The 19,731-nt window shown below is 61.1% G+C and overlaps 2 protein-coding genes across 10 annotated transcripts; one reads left to right on the forward strand and one right to left on the reverse strand.

Moving 5' to 3' along the window:
* The first annotated feature begins 353 nt into the window (after positions 1-353).
* Positions 354-14,830, forward strand: LRRC61 (leucine rich repeat containing 61). 8 transcript variants are annotated; one of them, XM_082631794.1, is made up of 7 exons: positions 354-514; positions 955-1,096; positions 2,479-2,600; positions 2,705-2,859; positions 3,284-3,436; positions 5,273-8,441; positions 13,322-14,830. In XM_082631794.1, the coding sequence occupies exon 7, from the start codon at positions 13,483-13,485 to the stop codon at positions 14,257-14,259; it is 777 nt and encodes a 258-aa protein (XP_082487920.1). In that variant the 5' UTR covers positions 354-514; positions 955-1,096; positions 2,479-2,600; positions 2,705-2,859; positions 3,284-3,436; positions 5,273-8,441; positions 13,322-13,482; the 3' UTR covers positions 14,260-14,830. The 8 variants fall into 8 exon arrangements, with proteins under 8 accessions (XP_082487920.1, XP_082487921.1, XP_082487919.1 ...); XM_082631795.1 differs by having other exon boundaries at positions 7,617-8,441; XM_082631793.1 differs by lacking the exon at positions 5,273-8,441.
* A 220-nt stretch (positions 14,831-15,050) lies between these two features.
* On the reverse strand, positions 15,051-18,317 carry RARRES2 (retinoic acid receptor responder 2). Of its 2 annotated transcripts, none has more exons than XM_082631798.1 (6): positions 18,203-18,317; positions 17,070-17,267; positions 16,733-16,837; positions 15,682-15,777; positions 15,368-15,494; positions 15,051-15,178 (listed from the first exon to the last, which is right to left on the reverse strand). In XM_082631798.1, the coding sequence occupies exons 2-5, from the start codon at positions 17,241-17,243 to the stop codon at positions 15,378-15,380; spliced, it is 492 nt and encodes a 163-aa protein (XP_082487924.1). In that variant the 5' UTR covers positions 17,244-17,267; positions 18,203-18,317; the 3' UTR covers positions 15,051-15,178; positions 15,368-15,377. The 2 variants fall into 2 exon arrangements, with proteins under 2 accessions (XP_082487924.1, XP_082487923.1); XM_082631797.1 differs by having other exon boundaries at positions 15,368-15,497.
* Between the last annotated feature and the right edge of the window lie 1,414 nt (positions 18,318-19,731).

Here is a 19,731-nt window from a genome sequence, read left to right on the forward strand (position 1 = left end):
GGATCATTAGCATTACCGTGGTCTCTTCCGTCCGCACGTGCGCACAAGCCCCGGGCTGCACTCGGGCGGTCGGGCTGCTGCAGCGCAGAGCCGGGGATAGAAGGGGCCTCCTAGGAAGACTAGGCCACCGTCGGCCCGGAGCGCCTGCGAGTGCTTCCTCCCAGGCCACACAGCTAAACTAGCACTATTAAACACAAACAAAGAAACAAAGTCCCACACCCACGCACCCCCCAAAAAACAAAAAAAACCCCAGCGCTGTTAAACGTGTATGAACTAGTCCCGGTCCGGTGAGAAAAGCGCACAACTTCCGGCGGAGGAGGCGGTGTAACACCACTGCTTCCGGCTGCTGTGCACTGCGCACTGCGCCTGCGCACTCGCCGCTGCCTGCCTGCTGGAGGAACATACCAACCGCTGGAGAGGAGTGGGCGCGGAGGACCCGCTGACTGTCGCTTCCGGAGGTCGCTCCGGAACCTGGGCCGGCCACCAAGCTCTGCAGGGCCCTTGGCGCCTCATGGTAGGTCCCGCTGCGGCGCGGGGGTGGGAGCGAGCGGGACGGCGGATGGCACGTCCTTACTACCCGCCGCGGGGGCGCGGTCGGCCGGCGTGGGAGCTGCGCCGACTTCACAGCTTCGCTAGCCCCACTAGCCAGCCAGACCTTTGGCCGTAGGTAAGCCGGGGAGGGGGCGTTGTGGTCACAGACGTAGACTTGGGGGCGAGGCGGCTTTCCCTGACCTGCCCTGCCCATCGGGCGGCCCAGGTGTCCCCCTCCCAGCTTCCCTCCCCTTCCCAGTGCCCCGCACCTGAAACACCCGGTGAGGCCAGAACTGGACAGCGGTTCGTATCCTTCACTCACTCTGTGCCAAGAAGTGCCCTTAAACACTGCTATATGCGTACATTAACTCCGTTAATCTTTCACAAGCCAGCGAGGTGGATGCTTTTATCCTTGTTGTATAGGCTCGAAAACCGAGACACGTAGCAGACGAACACAGCTGGTGGGTGGCAGCCAGAATTTAAACCCCATAGACCGGCTCTGGAATTCATGGTCTCAATCCATTGTGGAGAGCAGCCTCGCAGAAAAGAGCAAAGGGTTCTGCTGGTGTGTAGTTTAAAACATCTCATTTTATGTCACTTTTGCATATTGTGAAATCTAACGAAGCTTGGTTATTTAAAATCTCTGAGGGTTTAAAAGTAGCCAAATTTGCATGTGGGACAAAACCCCGAACCGTGTAGTGGTTTGCTGTACTCTTTTCCTTCCACACATTCCTCTGGTCCCATGCTTTTCTTCATCTTCCATCTCCTCATAGGTGAGCGGGTGGGGGAATGAGAAGCCGAGGACTTGCAGGCTCACCAAGTGCTTTGAAGCCTCCTGGGGTCTGATGGACAGACAGGCACCACCTCCTCTTCCCCCAGTGCAGGGGCTGAGAAAAGAGGGGGCTGGTGGCACTGGGCAGAGGGAAAACTCGGAGAAAGGTCTGGCATAGGTATCGCATGCCCAGGGTGGACTGAGCTCTGCACGAGGCCCCAGGGTGACGCAGGCCCAGGAGAAACCGAAAAGTGACCACTGCGCTTCTGGGCATGCATGTGGGAAAAGGCCTGGCGAGTGTAGTGAGGAGGAAATCTCTTAAGCCATGGAGCCAGCACACGTGTAAGTGCTGAGGCACTTCCTGTCTCAGGCTCAGCCAGCCGGTTGCTAACCCCTCGGGAATCTATAGGCTCTTGGGCGTAACTGCCTTGGGCCCTCCCCCTGCCCACACTCACGGACCTGCCTGCCACCATAGCCGTCCTTCTTTGCTGTGTCAGGGGAAAAAAAAAAAGGCTTCTTTCTCATCTGCAAGGATAAACCCACCCACCTGTGCCTTGAGTCCCTCTCCCTCAGGAACTCCTGCCATCCGTCCTCCCTTTTTTCCCACTGTACCTTTTCTCTCGTTTGAGAGAGAGCCAAGCATTTTCCCTCCCACCCCAAAGCGTGACCCTTTGACATTGCAAGTGCCTGTGTCCCCTGCTTTCTCATTGCATAGCCCCGGGGCTCCACTTGCTTCATCTGCTGAAGGGACCCTGTCTGTCCTTTCTGGAAAGTCTTCCCTTGGCTTCCCTAACATCACTTAGGTTTTTCTGTGTCTCTGTCCTCTGCCTGTCAGGCATCTTTGGAGTCTGCTCATCCTCTACCCTCCCCACAGTGTCAGTGTTGCCTGGGCAACCACCCTCCACTCTCTTCTCCCACTGGTGTTTCCCCTCAGTTTCTATGGAGACTTTTACACGGATCTGTATCTTTAGCTCAGACTTCTATCCCCTGACCCTGTATCTGTCACATCTACTCCTGAAGATTTGTTCCAGAAGAACCTCAAAATCACTATATCTGTAACTGAACTGTATTTAGCAGGGACTGGGATGTCCCTCTGTATCCCCTCCTCCTCCACACTGCAACCCAAGTATCATCTGCCCCCTGCATGGCTCTCCAGAGTGTCCCTTCCCCTCCAGTCCCGCCTCCGTTACCTGCTCCTGCCCTCCTCCCCGCCTGCTTCCCAGGGCTGCACCTGCCACCTGCCTCGTGTGGTCCCACCCGATGTGGCCCCCGAGTCTCCACCTTGTCGCTGTATCAGGTGCGTGTATCACCTGTTATGAGAAGTGTCACAAACAACTTCTTACTAATAATCAAAAGTCCTAGATTCTGTGGGTGATTTTCTTTTTAAATTTTACATTTTAGATTCGTGTAGACTCCAGGCTGGCTCTCCACAGCGTCCACCCCGCTGTCATCCTGGTGTGCTTCAGTGAAGAGCAAGGGGTGCCAGTCATTGCCCAAGATACCGGACCTGCCCCGGGGACTGTCAGGGGATGAGGTTCCTCAAGCAGTAGTGTGGGGTAAGTGACCCTGCCAAGACAGAGTCTAAACTCCCGTGTCATAGACTCGATTTGCCTCTCGGTCAGCCCGTGGCCTGGCTCCACAGCACTTACCCTGCTTGCCTTGCCCTGGTGTCGGTAGCCATTTCCAAGTTGTCTTCTCATCCTGAGCCCCATGTGCCAGCTGAGCAGTGACTATCCTGTGTTTGTATGTTTAGGGCACGGTGTTGGCTCATGGTAGATATTTGACGAATTATTGTTAAATGGTCATGTGGCTCAAGGGTATCTGCAGAATACAGATGGACTGGTGGGACAAGTCTGGTCAGGGAACAGCACAGGGTTGGTGCCCTGGGTTCAATTAGTGCATCCTCAGGCGAAGGCTTTGGGGTGTAGCCCAGGCTGCAGCCTAACTCACAGGTATTTTCTTTTTCTCTGCCCTCATCAGTGAGAGCAGGTGGGACACAGGCCTGGTTTCAGTACCCTGTTCTGTGTTCTCGGGAGCAGTGAAGCCTATGGACTGCTCTGGTCCTCCGCTCTGCCACTGAGCATCACGTTGCTGCTCTGGGTTTCTGTTTCTTCAATCAAAATAAGAGCGAAGGTTAGTCCCCTCTGGCTCTGACATCTAGAGCCCTTCCCCTGGACCACGACAGTGTCTTGTACTTCATTTACACCTTGATCCAGCCCCTCCACCACGTCACCTCCCTTGAGCTTCAGACCCCTGGTTCGTTGGTGGCTGACTGGGTCGTCAAGTGATGGGCTTCGGTGGTTGCCTCTCGGTTCTTCGGAGGCCCCTGTGGCTGGAAGGGGCTCCTCGGTGTCGCATTTGTCCACCCTGGTTCACAGCCGAGTCTCGCTTGAGCCGCCCAGCGGGCTCGTCCCCAGTAAAGGCTGTCCTGCCATCCCTGGTGATCCTTCTGAATGTTTAACATCACTCAGTGTCAGAATGTTCTGGTTTAAACCTCCTCATTTAAGCTGCATCTCGCTCTGGTCTGAAGAGACGCACACTCCTCACTCTCAGCTGTTTGGGGCAGGATCTATGCCATCTTACTCTGAATCTTCTCTTTCCCAAGGAGACACAGCCTAGCTCACTGGGCTTTTCCTTCCCTCTCATTTTCTTTTCTTCTTTCCGCATGTTTCTTCTCTGACTTCTTCATGTGTCTTTTCTTTTGAGAGCCCTGAATTTGACCTTATCTGCAGGAAAATGAACGGGGGTGGGGAAAGGAGTCGAGGGTTGTGCTGAGGTTTGCGGTCTGAGCATCTGGGTGAACAGGAGTCTTGTTTACTGAGCTCGAGTTGACTGTAGGCCGAGCAGGTGAGGGGAAGCCTGCGAGGGAGTCGTGAGCCGAGAGGGGCTGGCAGTGCTCAGCCGGTGAAGGTGGCCCTGGTCCGGGAGAGGGTGTGGGAGGAGAGACGAGGCCTGAAGACGAGGAAGCCCGGGAAACACCATTAAGGGGCGGGCAGAGGAAGAGGGACTGGAACAGAGGCTGAAAAGGAGTCGCAGGTGACAGGAAAGCCAAGGAGATGTGCTGTCCCGTAGCTGCGGGCAGCAGCATTCGAGGTGGGGGGCGTGGGCAGGTGCTGTAGTGCGGAGAATCGCGCTGAGGTGGGGCACCAGGGGTCCCTGGGGCCTTGGCGGGGGCACTGCCAGGGAGCAGCAGGGGCCGGAGCCAGAGAGGAGTGGGCTTTGAGGGGAGGGGGCGCGGGGGCCTGCGTCACTGGCATCAGGAGCTGCCCCGTACCACGTGCTCTGACAGAGGCTCAGGAAGCCTCGGGCCGCGTCGCTCCCCGGTACCGAGCGACGTTGCCTGTTTATGAGGCCCTGCGGGTGCCAGGCATGGCCCAGGTGCCCAGGACGCAGAGACCAGCCTCCACACCCCCGTGGCCTGTGCTGACAGCCCCAGCATCTGCAGCTCTTCCCGGGAAGCCTGCCTGACGTCTTGGTGAGGTCCTTCCCGCCGGGGTCCCCCAGCCCTGCAGCGCCCCTGCACGCCCTGCACCTTGGCTCTCGTCTCCCCTGCCGTGTGTGTGGGAGCATTTTATTCTCATCTGCCCCCTGCCAGCCTGGGGGCCACGTGCACACATGGGCCTGGCCTACCTTATACTGTATCCATCGCACAGGAAGACTGCCAGTGCCTACTAGGCTCTGGATAAGCATTGAAGGAAAAAAGATGTGAGTTAATGTGGCAAAGAAGATGGACACAGGAACCACTCCTGTGCAGAGGGCTGGGGGCTCCGGTCAAGGGCTGCTCCGTTGGGTCTGGAGGAGTGAATATCAGGCTTCACCCGGGAGGTCGGCGTCTGGGATTCATTTCACGTGGTTACTACGCCTTACATCCTCTGCTCTCTGCTCTCCCCTCCGGCCTCACTGTCCCGTCAGCGGGCCCCAAAGTGAGTAGGCAGCTGGCTGAGAGCCATTCTCTTCATCTTACCTTAGATCTTGCCGTGTGTTCTGTCATCTTGCCAGAGGACAGCCTGGGCCTGTCTTCTCATTGCCCCAAGCTAAGCACGTCAGAAGTCGGAAAAGTCAAAAAGCCCCACAAGAAACATACACTCTCAGGATCCAGGGGGCAAGAGCCCCCTGTGTGTGCTGACTCCTCCGTGATCAGAGCCAAGACCCCGCCTGCCACGCTGGCTTCTCCTGGCTCCAGGTTCAACACCGGAGCTATCAACACCCCTTCTGAACTTGGCTGGGGCGCCAGGGAGCACCTGCCAGAGACTGAGGTCAAACTTGAGTTTGTACGCGTAGAGGAGGAGGCCGCAGTGGCCCCGGGAAAATCAGAAGCCCCGGCTCCCAAAAGAGGAGTGGGAGGGACCTATCCCTGCAGGGGAAGAGACCACCCTGCGCCTCCACAGCAGCTTGTGGGTCCCTGCACCTGACCAGGCTTTCCTGGAGGAGCAGGAGGAAGGCCTCCTGGGGCTGCGGGGCTGCAGTGAGAAGAGAGCAGCCTGCTCCCTGGGGACGCCTGGTCTTGGCCTGGCTGCCCCCCGTGAGAATTGCCACCCCGGTGCTGGGCAGAATAAGCCAGAGGGAGACTCCGGACCCTGTGGCCTCCAATCCGTGCTGGGGCAGGAGTGCCCTGTGCAGCCTGAGAAGAAGGTGTCCAAGTGGAAGGCCCATGGACGGCGAGAGGAGGGGGAGCTGGCAGGAGGGAAGTCGAGGGACCCGGTGCGCAGCTCCAGTCAGGTCCCCTCTGACTTGCTGCTGGTCCAAGTGGCCAGCCCGGCGAGGATGAAGAGGCGAGGCCAGCCGACATCCTCATAGCCCATCTGGCCAGAGAGGTGCGTCACCTCAAGACACGGAAGAGGAGGCACTTGCTTCCTGGTGAGGGTGAGTAGCCGCCCCTGCTGAGCCTCCAGAAGCCACTCTGCCTGAAGAAGCTGGTGAGGACCGCGCAGGCCGAGGCCAAAGGCTGGGGTCCCGGGCACTCCCCGGGCCCCCTGGACACCCTGGGTCAGAGACCCGTGCCTGACGTGAGATGCTTCTTTACCATCAACTGCAGGAATGTCTGCCGTGTCATGTGCACTCTGTGCCACCGAGCATCAGACAGGGCAAAATTAAGGGGTGGTCCCAACCTTCAGCTCTGGTCCGTCACTTGGCATCTAAGCACGGGCAGGAGGTGGGGAGGAAGCCAGCTGCAGCCGGCCCTGGGGAGGAGCGGGGAGGGGTGCCCGAAAAGAAGCAGAAGGGCCTGCCCACGGGGGCCACCAGCTGTGCCCCAAGGAGCGGCCATCACCATGCTGCCGCAGGAAGCCTCATCTCTGGAAGATGGTGACGGACAGGCGGGCCCGAGCAGCTGATACAGGCTCGGCCTCCCCTGCCTACTCCCACCGACGGCAGCTGGGGAGGACTGAGGTGGCGTATGTGCCCCCAGCCAGCTCCGAGCACGGGCCTGGAACCAGAGCACTGCCGAGTTGCTCTGCAGCCTGGCGCGGCCCCTCTTCTTTGTCTTCGCCCCGCTCTTCAGGAGGTTTATGGCCCAGGTGGACCATCGCTACCGCCTGCCATCTCCAGCCGCCTTCTCCCGTGAAGCCCTGCCCCTGCTGCACGGGGCAATGGGCGAGCAGGTGCGTCAGGGGATGCAGTGGGCCAAGAGCAGCCGCGTCCACCTCACTTTCTGTGGCAGCCCGGGTCGCGGACGTGGACTACGCGGCTGTCGCCACCCACTGTGGGGTGATGCAGCTGGGTGGCCGGCAGGTGGCGTCAGGCAGCCCGAGGAGGCAGGTCATGCCTGGGTCCGACGCCTGCCCCTGGACAGGGCTGCAGAGACTGGCCACAGGAGCTGCAGGGGCAGCTCAGCGTGTGGCTTGGCCACAGCTCTCTGCACCTGGGCTTCCTGGTGTCGGGCGGCTGCCCGAGCCTGGAGCAGGCCGTGAGGATGGGGGGCTACACCCACGCCCCTTGCTTTGCTCACTGCCTCGACTCCCTGGTGGGAAACTTCTGTCACCATCATAGTGTCCAGATCATGCTGGGCACGGCTAGGGCCATCTGCAGCCACTTCCAAGGCTCTGCGGAAGCCCGGAGGCTCCTCCCAGCTCACCAGCCCTTCCTGGGGCTCTCGCATCCCTGGGTGTCCGCCTACCCCTTGCTGGAGTGGCTGGAGAAACAGCAGCTGGGGAAGGCAGGGGCGGCCCTGTCGGCCGTGTTGCGGAGCCTGACGGACAGTCTGGTCAAGCTCCCGCAGCCCTTCTAGACGGTGGTCCGGGAGGCGAGCACCGCGCAGGCCGCCTTAAGCCTGGTGCTGCCCCAGCCGCGCTACCTGCACGTCTTGCCAGCGCAGGTTCGCGGGTGCTTTGAGGAGCGGAGCAGCGGGGAGATGGGCGCGGCCGTGCAGCTGGCCGAGGGCCTGGCCCTGCAGCTCTCCACAGACCACCAGCTCCCTGAGCTCTTCCACCGTGAGCAGTTCGTGCTGGCGACCCTGCTGGACCCCGCTTCAAGGGCAGGATAGAGGCCACCCTCCCCGAGGGGGCCGACATCAACCGTTGGAAGCAAGTTCTCGTGTACGAGGTGAAGGAGCTCGTGGTGTCTGAGTACTCCTGCCGCCCTCCCCTTCCCTGCAGGGCCCCACTGCTGTGCGTGTGGACGCCCCTGAGCCGCACAGGAGCCGGGAGCCCTGGGGCCGAAGGGAAGGGCCGGCAAGCACCCGAGCAGAGAAGCGGGACCTCTGGGTCCTTGCTGCTGGGCCAGAGGGAGTGGAGCCTCCCGGAGCAGGTGGAGAGCAGGGAGCGCTGCTGGTCTCGGAGCGGAGCGGCGCTTCCCTCTCCACGGAGAGCCACCTGGCCAGCATCATCCACAAGAAGTACCTGCGTGAGAACGAGACAGTGGGTGCCCAGGAGGACTCCCTGCTTACTGGCAAAAGTGGCGGGACGTCCAGCCCGACCTGGCGAGACTGGCCACCATCTTATCTATCCTACCCCCTGACGGGCCTTCTCTGCAAGTGTCTTTGCCTCCCTGGGCGGCCCCGCCATCGTGGAGCATGACTGCCCTCTCCCAGTGGAGACGGCTGAGCGTCTTCTCTTCTTGAAGACCAACCTGGAGCATTTCCCGAGCTACACCCGCGCCCCTTGTCTTCCCCAGCAGAGACCTGGCCGAGGCGGGCAGGCCGGTGAGTCTGAACTGCAGGGTCCGATGCCCTGAAAAGCTGCCTGTGGGAAGTCTGCGTAGATGACGGGAGGGGGCACAGTGTTGCATCCTGGGACATTAGGCAGGGACAGCCAGGCTCCAAAACTTGTTTGAAAGGAATGAGGACAGTTTCTCAGTTCTTGACAGATTGTCATTTTTGTTTTTGTGGAGATGTCATCTTCCATCTGCCCACTGCTGGAGTCACTGTGGCGGTAGGTGGGCGGGAGGGTGGGCTCTGGTCATCGGTGACTCTGAATTGTACCACGCAGCGTATGGACCGCGGTGCTCCTTTAAAGTGTCGGTGGGCAAGGGGCCCTACATGCGGCTTGTCCGTGTGTGTCGGGGCGGCAGGCCCTCAAGGTCTGCGTTCTCAGAGCAGCCAGGCGCCGTGCGGGATATCCTCGGCCACCTAGGGCCTGGGTAAGCCGTGGACGCTCTTCCGGGACAGGAGAGAAACCCTAATATGATAGAGTAGCCAGTTTAAGAGGGAGGGGCCCACACACACACACCGGTCTTCTTAGGGTCTGTACTTTGCCTTGGATCCCGGGGTTCCCAAGAGCCCTGCTGGAGGGCACCGCCCAGCTCCTGCGGGCGTGTGATCGAGGAGAGCTGGGACGCCCAGTCATCACGTGGCCGTTGTCACCTGTAGTTTGTTTCCAGACTGCTGGAAGCCTTGGGGTTTCTTCTTTCTACAGTGAAAGCAGTCTCAGGAAGCAAGAAAGGGCATGTATCCCAGTGACAGACCGGCCTGAGTTCCTTTAGGGTCGAGTGCAGGACCTGAGGGCATGGGGCCCAGGCTCTGGTAGGATCAGTGGGAAAAGAAGGAAGGGCGAGGCCCGGCACACTCAGGAGACCCAAGTCCAGCTCCGCTGAGGTGCTGGGCCGCTGGGAGAGGGACTTTGAGAGGGGAGGGGGGGGCATAGAGGCACCAAGGCCTAACTTGCACTTTGGCCCTGGCCGTGCGGTTGAGCCCGGGAGCCTGTCCCCTCGCTTCCCCTGTGTCACTGCGACCAATTCACTGTAGGACGTTCGGAAGTTACTGAGAATGTAAGGAAGCAGGAAAATTCACCGTAATCCTTTCACTCAGCCTCTGTGAATACTTTGACATACTTCCTTTTTTACTTTGAGATCATACCCTCTGTGCTAGTTAGTATGCTGTATTTTCAGTGTAACATGGCGTTTTCTTGAATAAGGCTTTATACAGCTTGTGTTCAGTGGTTGGAGCACCACGATAGGAAGTGAAGTCTCACCTCCGCGCTGCTCAGGCCATGTCTTCTTCCCCGGCTGCTGGAGGGCATGTCTGCACAGGCTCCCTGTGAGGAGAGGCCGGCGCCCCTGGGGGAGAGGCTGGGACTAGGGCTGCGACCCCTTAACGTCTGGACTCTGCATCCAGTGCATTTGGGTGGTGAGATCAGGGCCCGGCCCTGGACCTCTCCCTGCCTCCCTGCCTTAAATTGCATGTGGGTCTCAGACTTCAACGAGAATCGCCTAAGAGCATCTTAAACCGGAGGCGTCCTGTCCCTCTCTCGCAGATTCGTGTGTGGTAGGTCAGGTGGGGGCAGGGGTGTCACGTGCCCTAACGAAAGCTGTCCTGGGGGCCATGCATTGGTCAGTGCTGCCACCCCTCGAGCTCCTCCTGGGAGAGGCACTGTCCCCTCGCTGTGTGGCCTCCCCCCAGCGGCTCTCCTTGTTCTCGGAGAGGGGAGGCCTGGACCGGCGCGGCAGCAGGGTGGGGGCGTGCGAGGAAGACGACAGCAGTGAAAGGGAGGGGCTGAGAAGCGTGACGGTCCCGAGCTGAGCTTGGGGGCTCGGGCTCTGGAGCGGTGGTTCTCAACTGGGGGCAGTTTTGTCCCCCAGGGGCCATTGGGCAACGCCTAGAGATGTCTTGGTTGTCACAGCTTGTGGGGGGATTGCTCCTGTCCTCTCGTGGGTGGAAGACAGGGACGCACAGAGGAGCCTCCGCAGCAGAGACTTACCCCGGCCCCAGATGGCGGCAGTGCCGGGTCCAAGCACCCTGCGCCAGGTTGTGGTCGGAAGGGAATGGGGCGGAGGAAGGGGCCCCAGTTCACCGAAGCGGCCAGGTGACTGTCCACCCGAGGCTGCTCCGAGTTGAACCATTTCTTCCCTAGACTTAGCTCTGCCCTGCCCTGGCGACTCACGGCATCCTCTTCTGGCCCATTCCCTACATAGGTAAACTGAGACTCAGAACTGCTGGCTCTGAACAGGGGAAGGTGGGCCCCCCCGCCCCGGAGATCCGGAGTCACCTGTTTTAGTCATAGCCTTGTCCGTGTGACCGAGTCCTTTTCACAGACACATGTTGGGCCAGCAGCCTCTGTTCGCTCATTTCCTGAAGAGGACCAGGGTGATTCTGGTTTTTTAGAGGAACGTTAACGCTGTTGCACGTGGACGAGCCATTCTCGCGTCGCGCGGAGCCTGCTCTCCGCTGCTGGCCTCTGCATTGGCTGGGTTTGCACAGGCGTGTGGGCCCCTGCCTGGTTGAAGTGTGCAGATCTGAGGTAAGATGGGGCCCAGGAGCCGAGCAGAGGTCATGGACACGCTGGAGAATCAGGTTGTGACTACGGTGCTGTTCATCTAACTGCAGACAAGGGCGTGGCACCCAGGGCCGAGGGCACAGGGCCAAGTGCTGGCGGGGCACGTGGCTCCTGCCAGATGGGACCTTGGGGGCACAGGAGGCCTGATGTCCAGTCCCAGTGCGATCTTCCCGCTCCCCCGTCCTCTTCCGCAGGACGTGGGCACGCGCGCACCGTTCTCTGCCCGCGCCTTGTTCTTTCCCTCCCTTTGCGCACCACCTCCATCCCCATCGCTGACGGGGTTCCTCAGGGCATCGCTTCCCCCCCAGCCCGTCCCCCGGGCAGCGGCGGCGGAGGAGGGGCATTTGAACACGGGGGGCTGGTGGCTCTTCCCTGGAGCCTGGCGTGTTGTCTTCCCCACCCCCAGCTGCTCATCAGTACCCTCCGTTCAGCCTCAGGGCATGTGGGTGTTGTCCCGACTTCAGCCCCTGACTGTACACCAGGGCTTCCTGACCGCTTTCACCCCCAAAATAGTGGCTGGGAGGATGTGCGTACCCCTGGCGAGAGGCCCGCAGATACTTGAAGAGGTGGTGTCCCCCCGAGGTTAGCCCGTTGTGCCTCGCTCTCAGACGGTGCCTGGACCCCGTCATCCTGGACTCGCTGCTGCCTCCTTAGGCCGATGCCACAGGACACCCCAAGTGCGAGACAGGAGCCCGGCCTCCGGTCACATGGCCAGGTTCCGGGCACAGGATCTCCTCCCTCCTCTCATCGCATCGCTCCTTGCCCTCGGGCAGGGTCCTGGTCTCTGGCTAGTGCTTTTATGGCCCATCTCTGGTGCCCGGTGCCCTGTGGACCAGAGCAGGTTTAACCAACGTGGAGGTGACTGCATCGCTCGCTGCTTACAAACCCAGCAGATGCTTCCGTAGAGTGACCAGGTTTCTTAGCGGGTGCCTCCATGCCTTTTGGGCAGAAACGTTGGTAGAAGTGAAGAGGGAGCTGGGCTGCTGCAGACTGGAGGGGAGCTGGGGAAGGATGTAGGGCCCCCTTCTCAGAGGTGGGGTGGGGGTCGGATGTGTTAGCAGCCTCCCCAGCTCCCAGGGGCGTGTGGGAGGAGCTCTGGGTCTGATTTCCTTGGAGGGGGCCTGAGGAGTGGTGTTGCTATGGAAACGCAGCCTCGGGGCCTGGCGGAGGCTCTGGAGCCCCAGGTTTCGTAAACAGCAGGAGTGAACGGCTCCTTGTTTCTCTGCAGGCCTCACCCCGCCTGGCCTGGGCCCGGCCAGAGTCTGTGGGGTTGGGGAGCTGCCACTTGGAGCAGAGGTCTGCTTGTTTTCCTCTCTTCTTAGACCCTGACCCTTCTGCGCTGGCTCGGCATCGCCGGCGTCCCTCCCTCTGGCCTCCTGCCTCGTGCTCTTGTCTTGCACTGACACCTGGGTTTCTGCCACCCCATGGCCACTGGCGACTAGAAAGTACCCTCCCTCCCCTTTTCTGGATACAACATAGGTGCCACCCTGCCCTCCTTCCAGGACGGCTTCCTTGACTGCCCGGCCTCCCCTCCCCACCCCCCCTTGGCCCGTGTTTGCAGCTGGAACCATGCTGTCTGGCTGGCAGCGATGGGCGCTGTTCAGTTGGTGCCACAGTGAAGAGCTGGTCTTGACAGGCAAGGGTCGGGGGAGCAAAGGGGAGGGGCCTGGGAGTGTTGCCACTTACTCCCCGTGCCTCTGCTGTCCCCGCCCTCCCTCACCTCAGTTTCCTCATCAAGGACTGAAGGCTGAGCCCTCAGGCCCCACAGCTGCCACCAGAGGTCACAAGTTGGCCCATGGAACGTGGAAACCACTTTGAATTCATTGCTGATTTTTAAAAAAATTGTCAAGAAGGCCCAGGTGCTCTCATTTGTGTTTGCCAATGCATGGCTCTCCCAGGAAGGAAACAAAAGAGATTGGCGATGATGGTGACCTGTTATCTCTTCAAAAATAAGTGTAAATGGTTAGAAGGAAACTCCTCAGAATTAATACAGACAATCGTGAGCAGTTACCAAGAAAGGAAAGTAGTGAGATCGCGTCTCCGGAGCAGATTCGGGAGACGGAAAGAATGGGTAACGGCGGGCCTGAGTCCCCCCCAGCATGGCCATAACCACCAGGGCCGAGCCAGGACCCCCTTAGGCAAGGGCCTGTGCCTGGCCCACCTCCCTCGGAGGGGCTTTTCACCCTCCTGCGCCCTGGACTCCCGTCCTCAGGTCCCGCCGGGCCGTCTAGGTCTCTGGCCCTGGCGGTGGAGGTTGGGCGGTCACTGAGGTGCTCAGAGACCCGCTTACTCTTTGACTGTTTCTCCTCAGGGACCTGCTGGCCCTTGAGCGGGGGTGTCGGAGACAGGCATCCAGCCCAGGCCGAGTGGACGGGGTGTCCTTTGCGGTGAGCAGCCCCCTGACCGCTAGTGGCACCTGCATCACCGTGACGGAGCTGCCGGGGCCCCGGCCACTTGGACCCACTTCGTCTCATGGAGTCTCGGGGTGAGAAGTCGGGGGAGGCCGACGGGGTGCGCGTCACCCCTCAGTTGCTCAAGGCGCGCTCAGGCGAGTTCGCCCTGGAGTCCATCCTGCTGCTGAAGCTGCAGGGCCTGGGGCTGGTGGACCTGGGCTGCCTGGGGGAGTGCTTGGGCCTCGAGTGGCTGGACCTTTCGGGCAACGCGCTCACCCAGCTGGGCCCGCTGGCCTCCCTGCGCCAGCTGACCGTGCTCAACGTGGCCAACAACCGGCTGATGGGGCTGGAGCCCCTGGCCGCCTGCGAGAACCTGCAGAGTCTCAACGCCGCAGGCAACCTGCTGGCCGGCCCTGGGCAGCTGCAGTGTCTGGTGGCGCTGCGGGGCCTCGAGCGCCTGCGGCTCCGCGACCCCTTGGCCCGGCTCAGCAACCCGCTGTGCGCCAGCCCCTCCTACTGGGCCTCAGTCCGAGAGCTGCTGCCCAGCCTGAAGGTCATCGACGGCGAGCGCGTGAGCGGGCGTGGCAGTGACTTCTACCAGCTGTGCCGGGACCTGGACAGCTCCTTGCGCCCCAGCTCCGGCTCCGGCCCACGAGCCGTGGAGGCCCAGCCCTGGGTGGAGCCCGGCTACTGGGAGTCCTGGCCCACGCGCAGCAGCTCCATCCTGGAGGAGGCCTGCCGCCAGTTCCAGGACACGCTGCAGGAGTGTCACGACCTGGACCGCCAGGCCAGGGACAGCCTGGCCCAGGCCGAGCAGGCGCTCAGCCCCGCCTACGCCACCTCCTTTGTCTTTTGAATGTGCCCTGTGGCCGTGGCCCTTGGGGTTGCCACGCTGTGGCCTCCCTGCTTGTCTTCATGGTTTCATCATGCTGGCCACTGGCCCTGCACATGGGCCCTGCACATGGGCCCCCTTGCCTAAGAGCAGCCCCCCTCCCTCTCACACCTCCCCTCCCTCTCACACCTCCCTCAAGGAAAATTCCCCACCCATCCATCAGGGACACACCGCCCTTGGACCCTCCTCAGGCAGCTGGCACCGTGTGAGGCTGTCCTGTACCTACGCTGTGCTCCTGGGAGGAGGCACGGCCTCCTCGTGTCCATAGCTGCTGCCACTCCTGGCTGCCTGAGCCTGAGGCTTAGTGGAATAAAGTTGCTTGGTCCTAAGGCTAAAGGTGAGAGGCAGTGATGGCAAGCCTCCTGCCCAGCCCGTCCTGGGAGAGGACGCGGCAGAGCTCGGAGCGTGGAAGCCGCATCTTCCAGGTTGACCTGTCCACGTGACCCTCTGCTGTGCCCCCCGGTCCCGGGTCTCCCTGAAGCCTCCACTGCCATGCCCACCCGTGCACTCCTCATTGAATACGCGTGTGTTCCTTTGCATCACTGCCTGTCGTTGCGCGTGGGCCCCTGACAACAAGCCTGGGTCCCCGCTGCCTCTGGCCTCTCCTGGGGAAGGAGGAGCGCAGCTTTCTGGGTGTCGTCCTGATGGGAGGCATCCTGCTCCCACTCCGGGCTCTGCTTTCTCCCTGTGAGTCTGGAGCACTGGGGCCTTTTCCTCCTGCTGCTCTCAGGAGGGAGGGAGGGAATGCGAGGAGAGGAGAGAACGCAGCTCTAGAGCACTTTTATTAGGGACAATGGGACAGTCCAACCTGGGCGGAGAGAAGGGAGGGCGGGCTTTCACTTGTTACTTCCCTCACGCTGCTTCCAGGAAGCCAGGTGAAATTCTAGAGGGAAGGGAAGAGAAACTAAGACTGGGTATGACGGAGGCTGTTTGGGCCCCGTCCCAGCTGTCTTCAGGCTCTCAGCCTCTCTCCTCCTGCCTCCGGCAGGTCAGCCACAGCTCCAGCCTCCTCTCCATCCCTGCCCCACCTGGCTGTCCTCCGCCTCGTCCTCCCTCCTGGCTGGCCACCTACCAGTCAGGCCTCAGCTGGGGGGCAAGGCTTTCAAGAAGGCGAACTGCCCCGGGAAGTAGTGGCCGTGAGGGTCCTCGCCGGCGCGCTCCACTCTGCTGCACTGGGCCTCCTGGCGCTCCTGTAGCTCCTGCTGCAGCCGAGCTGCTCAGGCCGTGCCCCCTCCACGCCCCCATCCCCCAGGCCCAGAGGAGGCCCAGGCCCACAGCCATCCTCGCCCCTCCATGCAGGCTTCCGCCTCCAACCTCTCCCGCAGGCCCAGTTTCTGTCCACCAGCTCCCTCCCCAACCTCTGGTCCCTCCTCCGCCCACTCTTACCCGTTGAACCTGTGTCTCTATGGGGCAGTGGACCATCCGGCCCAGGACTTTATCTTCAGAGTCCAGCTTGATGCAGGCCAGGCATTTCCGCTTTCTCTGGGGAGGGGGGCATAGAGCTCAGAGAGGAAAGGGGTGAGTGAGGGGAGGCCTGCGGCCCCGAGGGTGAGAGTGGGAACTGGGGGGCAGCGTACAACGGGGGTTCCCCTGGCAGGCCAGGTGGTTCCAGGCTCAGCCCACCCTCAGACCGGGAAATTCCGGAAGTCAAGCCACCCTGCAGTTTTCAAACTATGAACCCTGAGTGTGTGAGTGTGCGCGTGTGCGCGTGTGTGTAGGTGGGACTCCTCGTCCAGGTGGGTTCTCCCCACCTGACTTCCACCTGAGCCGCTCTGCTGTCCTGTTACATTTATTTGTATCTTCTTGTAAGATTTGAATTGAACACAATGGTCCTGGTATAAAAGTCTAGAAAACCACTAGTATAATCCAGTCCCTCCCTTAACAGATGGAGGAAACTGAGGCCTTCAAAGAACCTGGGAAGTAACAGGGCTGGTGGTTGGCAGAGCTGAGACTGGACACCAGATGGTTGCGCTCCCGGCCCCAGGATCGCCCCCATGGCAGTGACTTTGACCCCAAGGTGGCTGATGACAGTGAAGCCTTGTTATGAATCAGCCCGGGCTGGGCCATCTCCACTTGAAAACACAGGAAATGGGGAATTCACCAGGCCTAGGGTAGGGACCACCCGAAGCCCATACCATGGCCTTCCACCGGTGATGCGAAACCTGAGAGAGGAACTTGGATGGCATGGAAGGTGGACCCACTCTGAAGAGCATGTGTCCTCGGGGTAGCCCAGCCGTCCCTCCTCCTGCCTGTCCAGGCCCCCAGCCCACCTGCAACCATCACAACCACCAGCCGAGACAGGCAAGTCATCTGCCAGGGAGGCTGCTCCGCCCTGGGGTCTCCAGCCTGAGGCTTCTCGCTGGATCTCCTACTGAACCCCAGTTGCACACCCCTGCACGGAGCACATGCCCCGTCACACGCGTGTGCCTTCACTCACCCCGCTGGGCTTGACTGTGCACTCAGCTTTCTTCCAGTCCTTCTTCCTGCAGTTCGTCTGCTGGAGCTTAAACTCCAGCCTCACAAAGGTCCCGGCCGGGAAGGGCTACCCACAGACAGAGGAAGGCCAGCAGCCAGCTGAGCACGCAGCGCCCTTTCTGGACGTGACCTGTCCCTCCTCCCCGCCGTGAGACAGCGCGTCCCAGGAGATGGCTGGGCTGGCTGGCCCTTCTCTGGAGAGCTGGGTGCCGCCGGGGCCCAAGTGCCCTTGTACCTCCTCCCTGGGAACCCTGGGAACGTGCCGACCATCCCCCTCCCCTCCCTGGGGTGTCGCTCACCATGTCCATGGCACTGTCCACACTGGTCTCCCGGAAGGCCCACTGCACGGGCGGATGCTTGTGGAACTCCTCCAGGGCCACCTGCAGGCCCCGGTGCTGGGCCGGCGTGAGCTCCGCCCTGCCCAAGCCCATGGCACCCGGCCACAGGGCCAGCGGGAGCAACAGCTGCCACATTGCTTCACCTTAGTCACCCTGACCCTGCGAAGGGTATGTGCGGATCCTCAGCTCATGTGCCAGCCGCGGAGCCACTAACTCCCGGGCCCTGCGGCTTGGGGACCACATCTGGTAGAGCTCTGGGCAAAGGTGGAGGGACAGGGAGTGGCGCTTTGCTGAGATTGCCCTGGTATTCCCCTAGCCCTTCCCCTCCCCCTCCCCTGACCCCACTGTTCCCAGGTCCAGCTCAGGGCGGCTTTGGCCCTGTCCTGGGAGGTGCTGAGTTGGCTGTAGTCCTCAGGCCAGCAGCTTGGGGAGCAGCACTGTTGACCCCTCCAGCCCTCCCCCGCTTTTCTGGCCCATCTTCTCTCCCATTGTCTCTGACCCCAGTCCCCAGACCGCTGGCTCTGTGGAGTCCTGGGCCCTGACCGTCAGCATGCGGCCCGCACCTGGAGGTGGGGAGGGGCAGACCCAGAATGGAGGCCAGCTGGAGGCTGAATATTTTGGAGAGGATGTAAACACGAGGGAGGGGCCAAGAGCCGGTGGGAAGTGGGAGGATGCTTAACCCTCCCTGTGCTGAAATGGCCCGGTGCCCTTGGCCCTCTGAGCCCCCCCCCAAGAAATGGGGGCCTCTCCTCGGACCCACCAGGGCTTTCTTTCCAGAGCAGACCCTCCCTCCCTGGCTGTTTTTTCTAGAGCCTTTGCCACCAGCCCTCTCCCAGCCCTCTGATCCCGCCCCCCCAATCCATGACTGGGGTCTCCTGAGGGCTGGACCTTCCCCGGGAACTCTGCCTGTACCGTCTTCTTGGGACCAGAAAGCCACAGATGTGGAAACTGAGACCCCCGCAGTGAAAAGCTACCAGGGTCTTGCTTTGAAGAGAGGGCTCACAGACAAGTTGCCCAATCTTGCCCTTTGGAGCTGCGCCCTTTGCCCGCCCCATCCTCCCCGTCCAGCTGTCCTGCCATTCTCCCCTCCTCACCTCCTTTCTTGCGCCTTGGGGTCTCTCCTACGCTTCCCCTCCCGAGGCCACGGCCGAGGCCCACTCCTGGCCAGGCTGTCAGCCTCTTCCCGGCACCCCCTCCGGCGTCTCTCTCCGGTCGGCCCCCATCTCCTCCCCCTCCCACCTCCTGGGCCCCCTCCAGCTCCCAGCAGCTGAGGCTCCTCCCCACCCGCCAGGGCTGCCAGCCCTCCCGGGACTTCCCTCCCCATCCCACCCTCCCTTCCCCTCTCCTCCCGCTGCCCCAGCAGAGGAGCCCCAGCTGTTGGCCTTCTCGGTTCGGCTTGGCTGGCCAGGCCTCTTCGCAGTGGGATGTGGGACTGCCCTGCCCCCCAGGTAGGGCTGCCCTTTCCTTAGGCCCTTCCCGGGCGACCAGTCCCTAGCGTCCCCGAGACACTGATTTCAGGAAATTCTTGCCAGAAACACAGACATCCTCAAAACCACATGAGACCTTGAGGAGTCATTTATCCCTCCCCCTGCTTCCCGCTCCCTAAAGCCGCTCTGAGAGGGAAGGCGTCTCCTTTAGAGGCGACTCTGGTGTCTGACCACCTCCAACACCAGCAAACATGTCCAGTCGTGAAGGATCATGTCCCACCCATGGTGGGGACAGACTGCAGCGTCTCACGTGGGTGAAGGGTGAGGTGGGATTCATAAGGCTGATGGGGGGTCAGGGAAGACAGGGGTCCAACTCCTGCTGGTCCTGAGCAAATAAGAACAAGCTCTGGGACTTGGTGTGTCCGTCACCAGGGCTGGTCTCCCACAGAGAGGACCTCAGTTACCTGCCCAGATGCCTGGAACTTCTGCTTCCTTCTCTGTGGTGGTGGTGGTGGGGGGGGTCAGAGACCCTACCTTTAGGGGTTGTTTTGAGGATTAAACGAGCAAAGTGGAAGGTGGAAAGTGACAGATGACCCAGTGTTTGGCCCAAGGTTTTCTTCCCTATGTACCCCTGCCAGGATTCTCCACGTGGAGCTGAAAGCTTCCTTTGAAATGTGCTCTGGGGGCGCCAGGAGGATCCTTGGCTTCAATTAGCCGGTTCTGGCGGCTGAAATCCCACCGTCAACATTTCAGTCCCATCTGTGAGTGACAATCGTTAAGCAGAGATGAGCGCTGGGGTCTTTGTTCTCCAGGAGCTTCTGGGGTGGGGGCTGGAGAGACAATACGCATGCAGAACACATTTCCCAGCCCAGGGCCTCGTGCCGGGGACGTCCTGGGGGTGGGTGACCAGAGAAAACTTTGAGCTGAGGACAAGCTGGGATAGAAGTCCTCCTGCCTTTGGTAGGGGCTGTATGAGGCCTGGGGGAGCCAGGGAGGCTGGTGCAGCGTGGTGGCAGCCGGCAAGGAAGGAGGCTGGGCGCTGGGTGCAAATACAGTGTAGGTCACACAGCGAGACAAAGTTCCCTTTGGGAGAAAGGAATGTGAGGGGCGGGCAACCCACTGCAGGGCAGTCACGGGTGGGGACATATGAAGGGGCTACTTAACGCACATTCATGAGCTCAGCACCAGGTGACGCG

The sequence above is a fragment of the Mesoplodon mirus genome (genome assembly GCF_964341445.2).
Source record: "Mesoplodon mirus genome assembly, chromosome: 9".
Lineage (NCBI taxonomy): Eukaryota > Metazoa > Chordata > Mammalia > Artiodactyla > Ziphiidae > Mesoplodon > Mesoplodon mirus.

What these genes read in the sequence shown, in the direction of transcription:
- LRRC61 (XM_082631791.1), top strand. Translation starts at nt 13,483, where the DNA reads ATGGAGTCTCGGGGTGAGAAGTCGGGGGAGGCCGACGGGGTGCGCGTC.
- RARRES2 (XM_082631797.1), bottom strand. Translation starts at nt 17,243, where the DNA reads ATGTGGCAGCTGTTGCTCCCGCTGGCCCTGTGGCCGGGTGCCATGGGC. An exon ending in TGGACAGTGCCATGGACATG is followed by an intron (nt 16,838 to 17,069) that starts GTGAGCGACACC and finishes GTCTGTGGGTAG; the next exon opens with CCCTTCCCGGCCGGGACCTT. An exon ending in TAGAGACACAGGTTCAACGG is followed by an intron (nt 15,498 to 15,681) that starts GTAAGAGTGGGC and finishes GCTCGGCTGCAG; the next exon opens with CAGGAGCTACAGGAGCGCCA.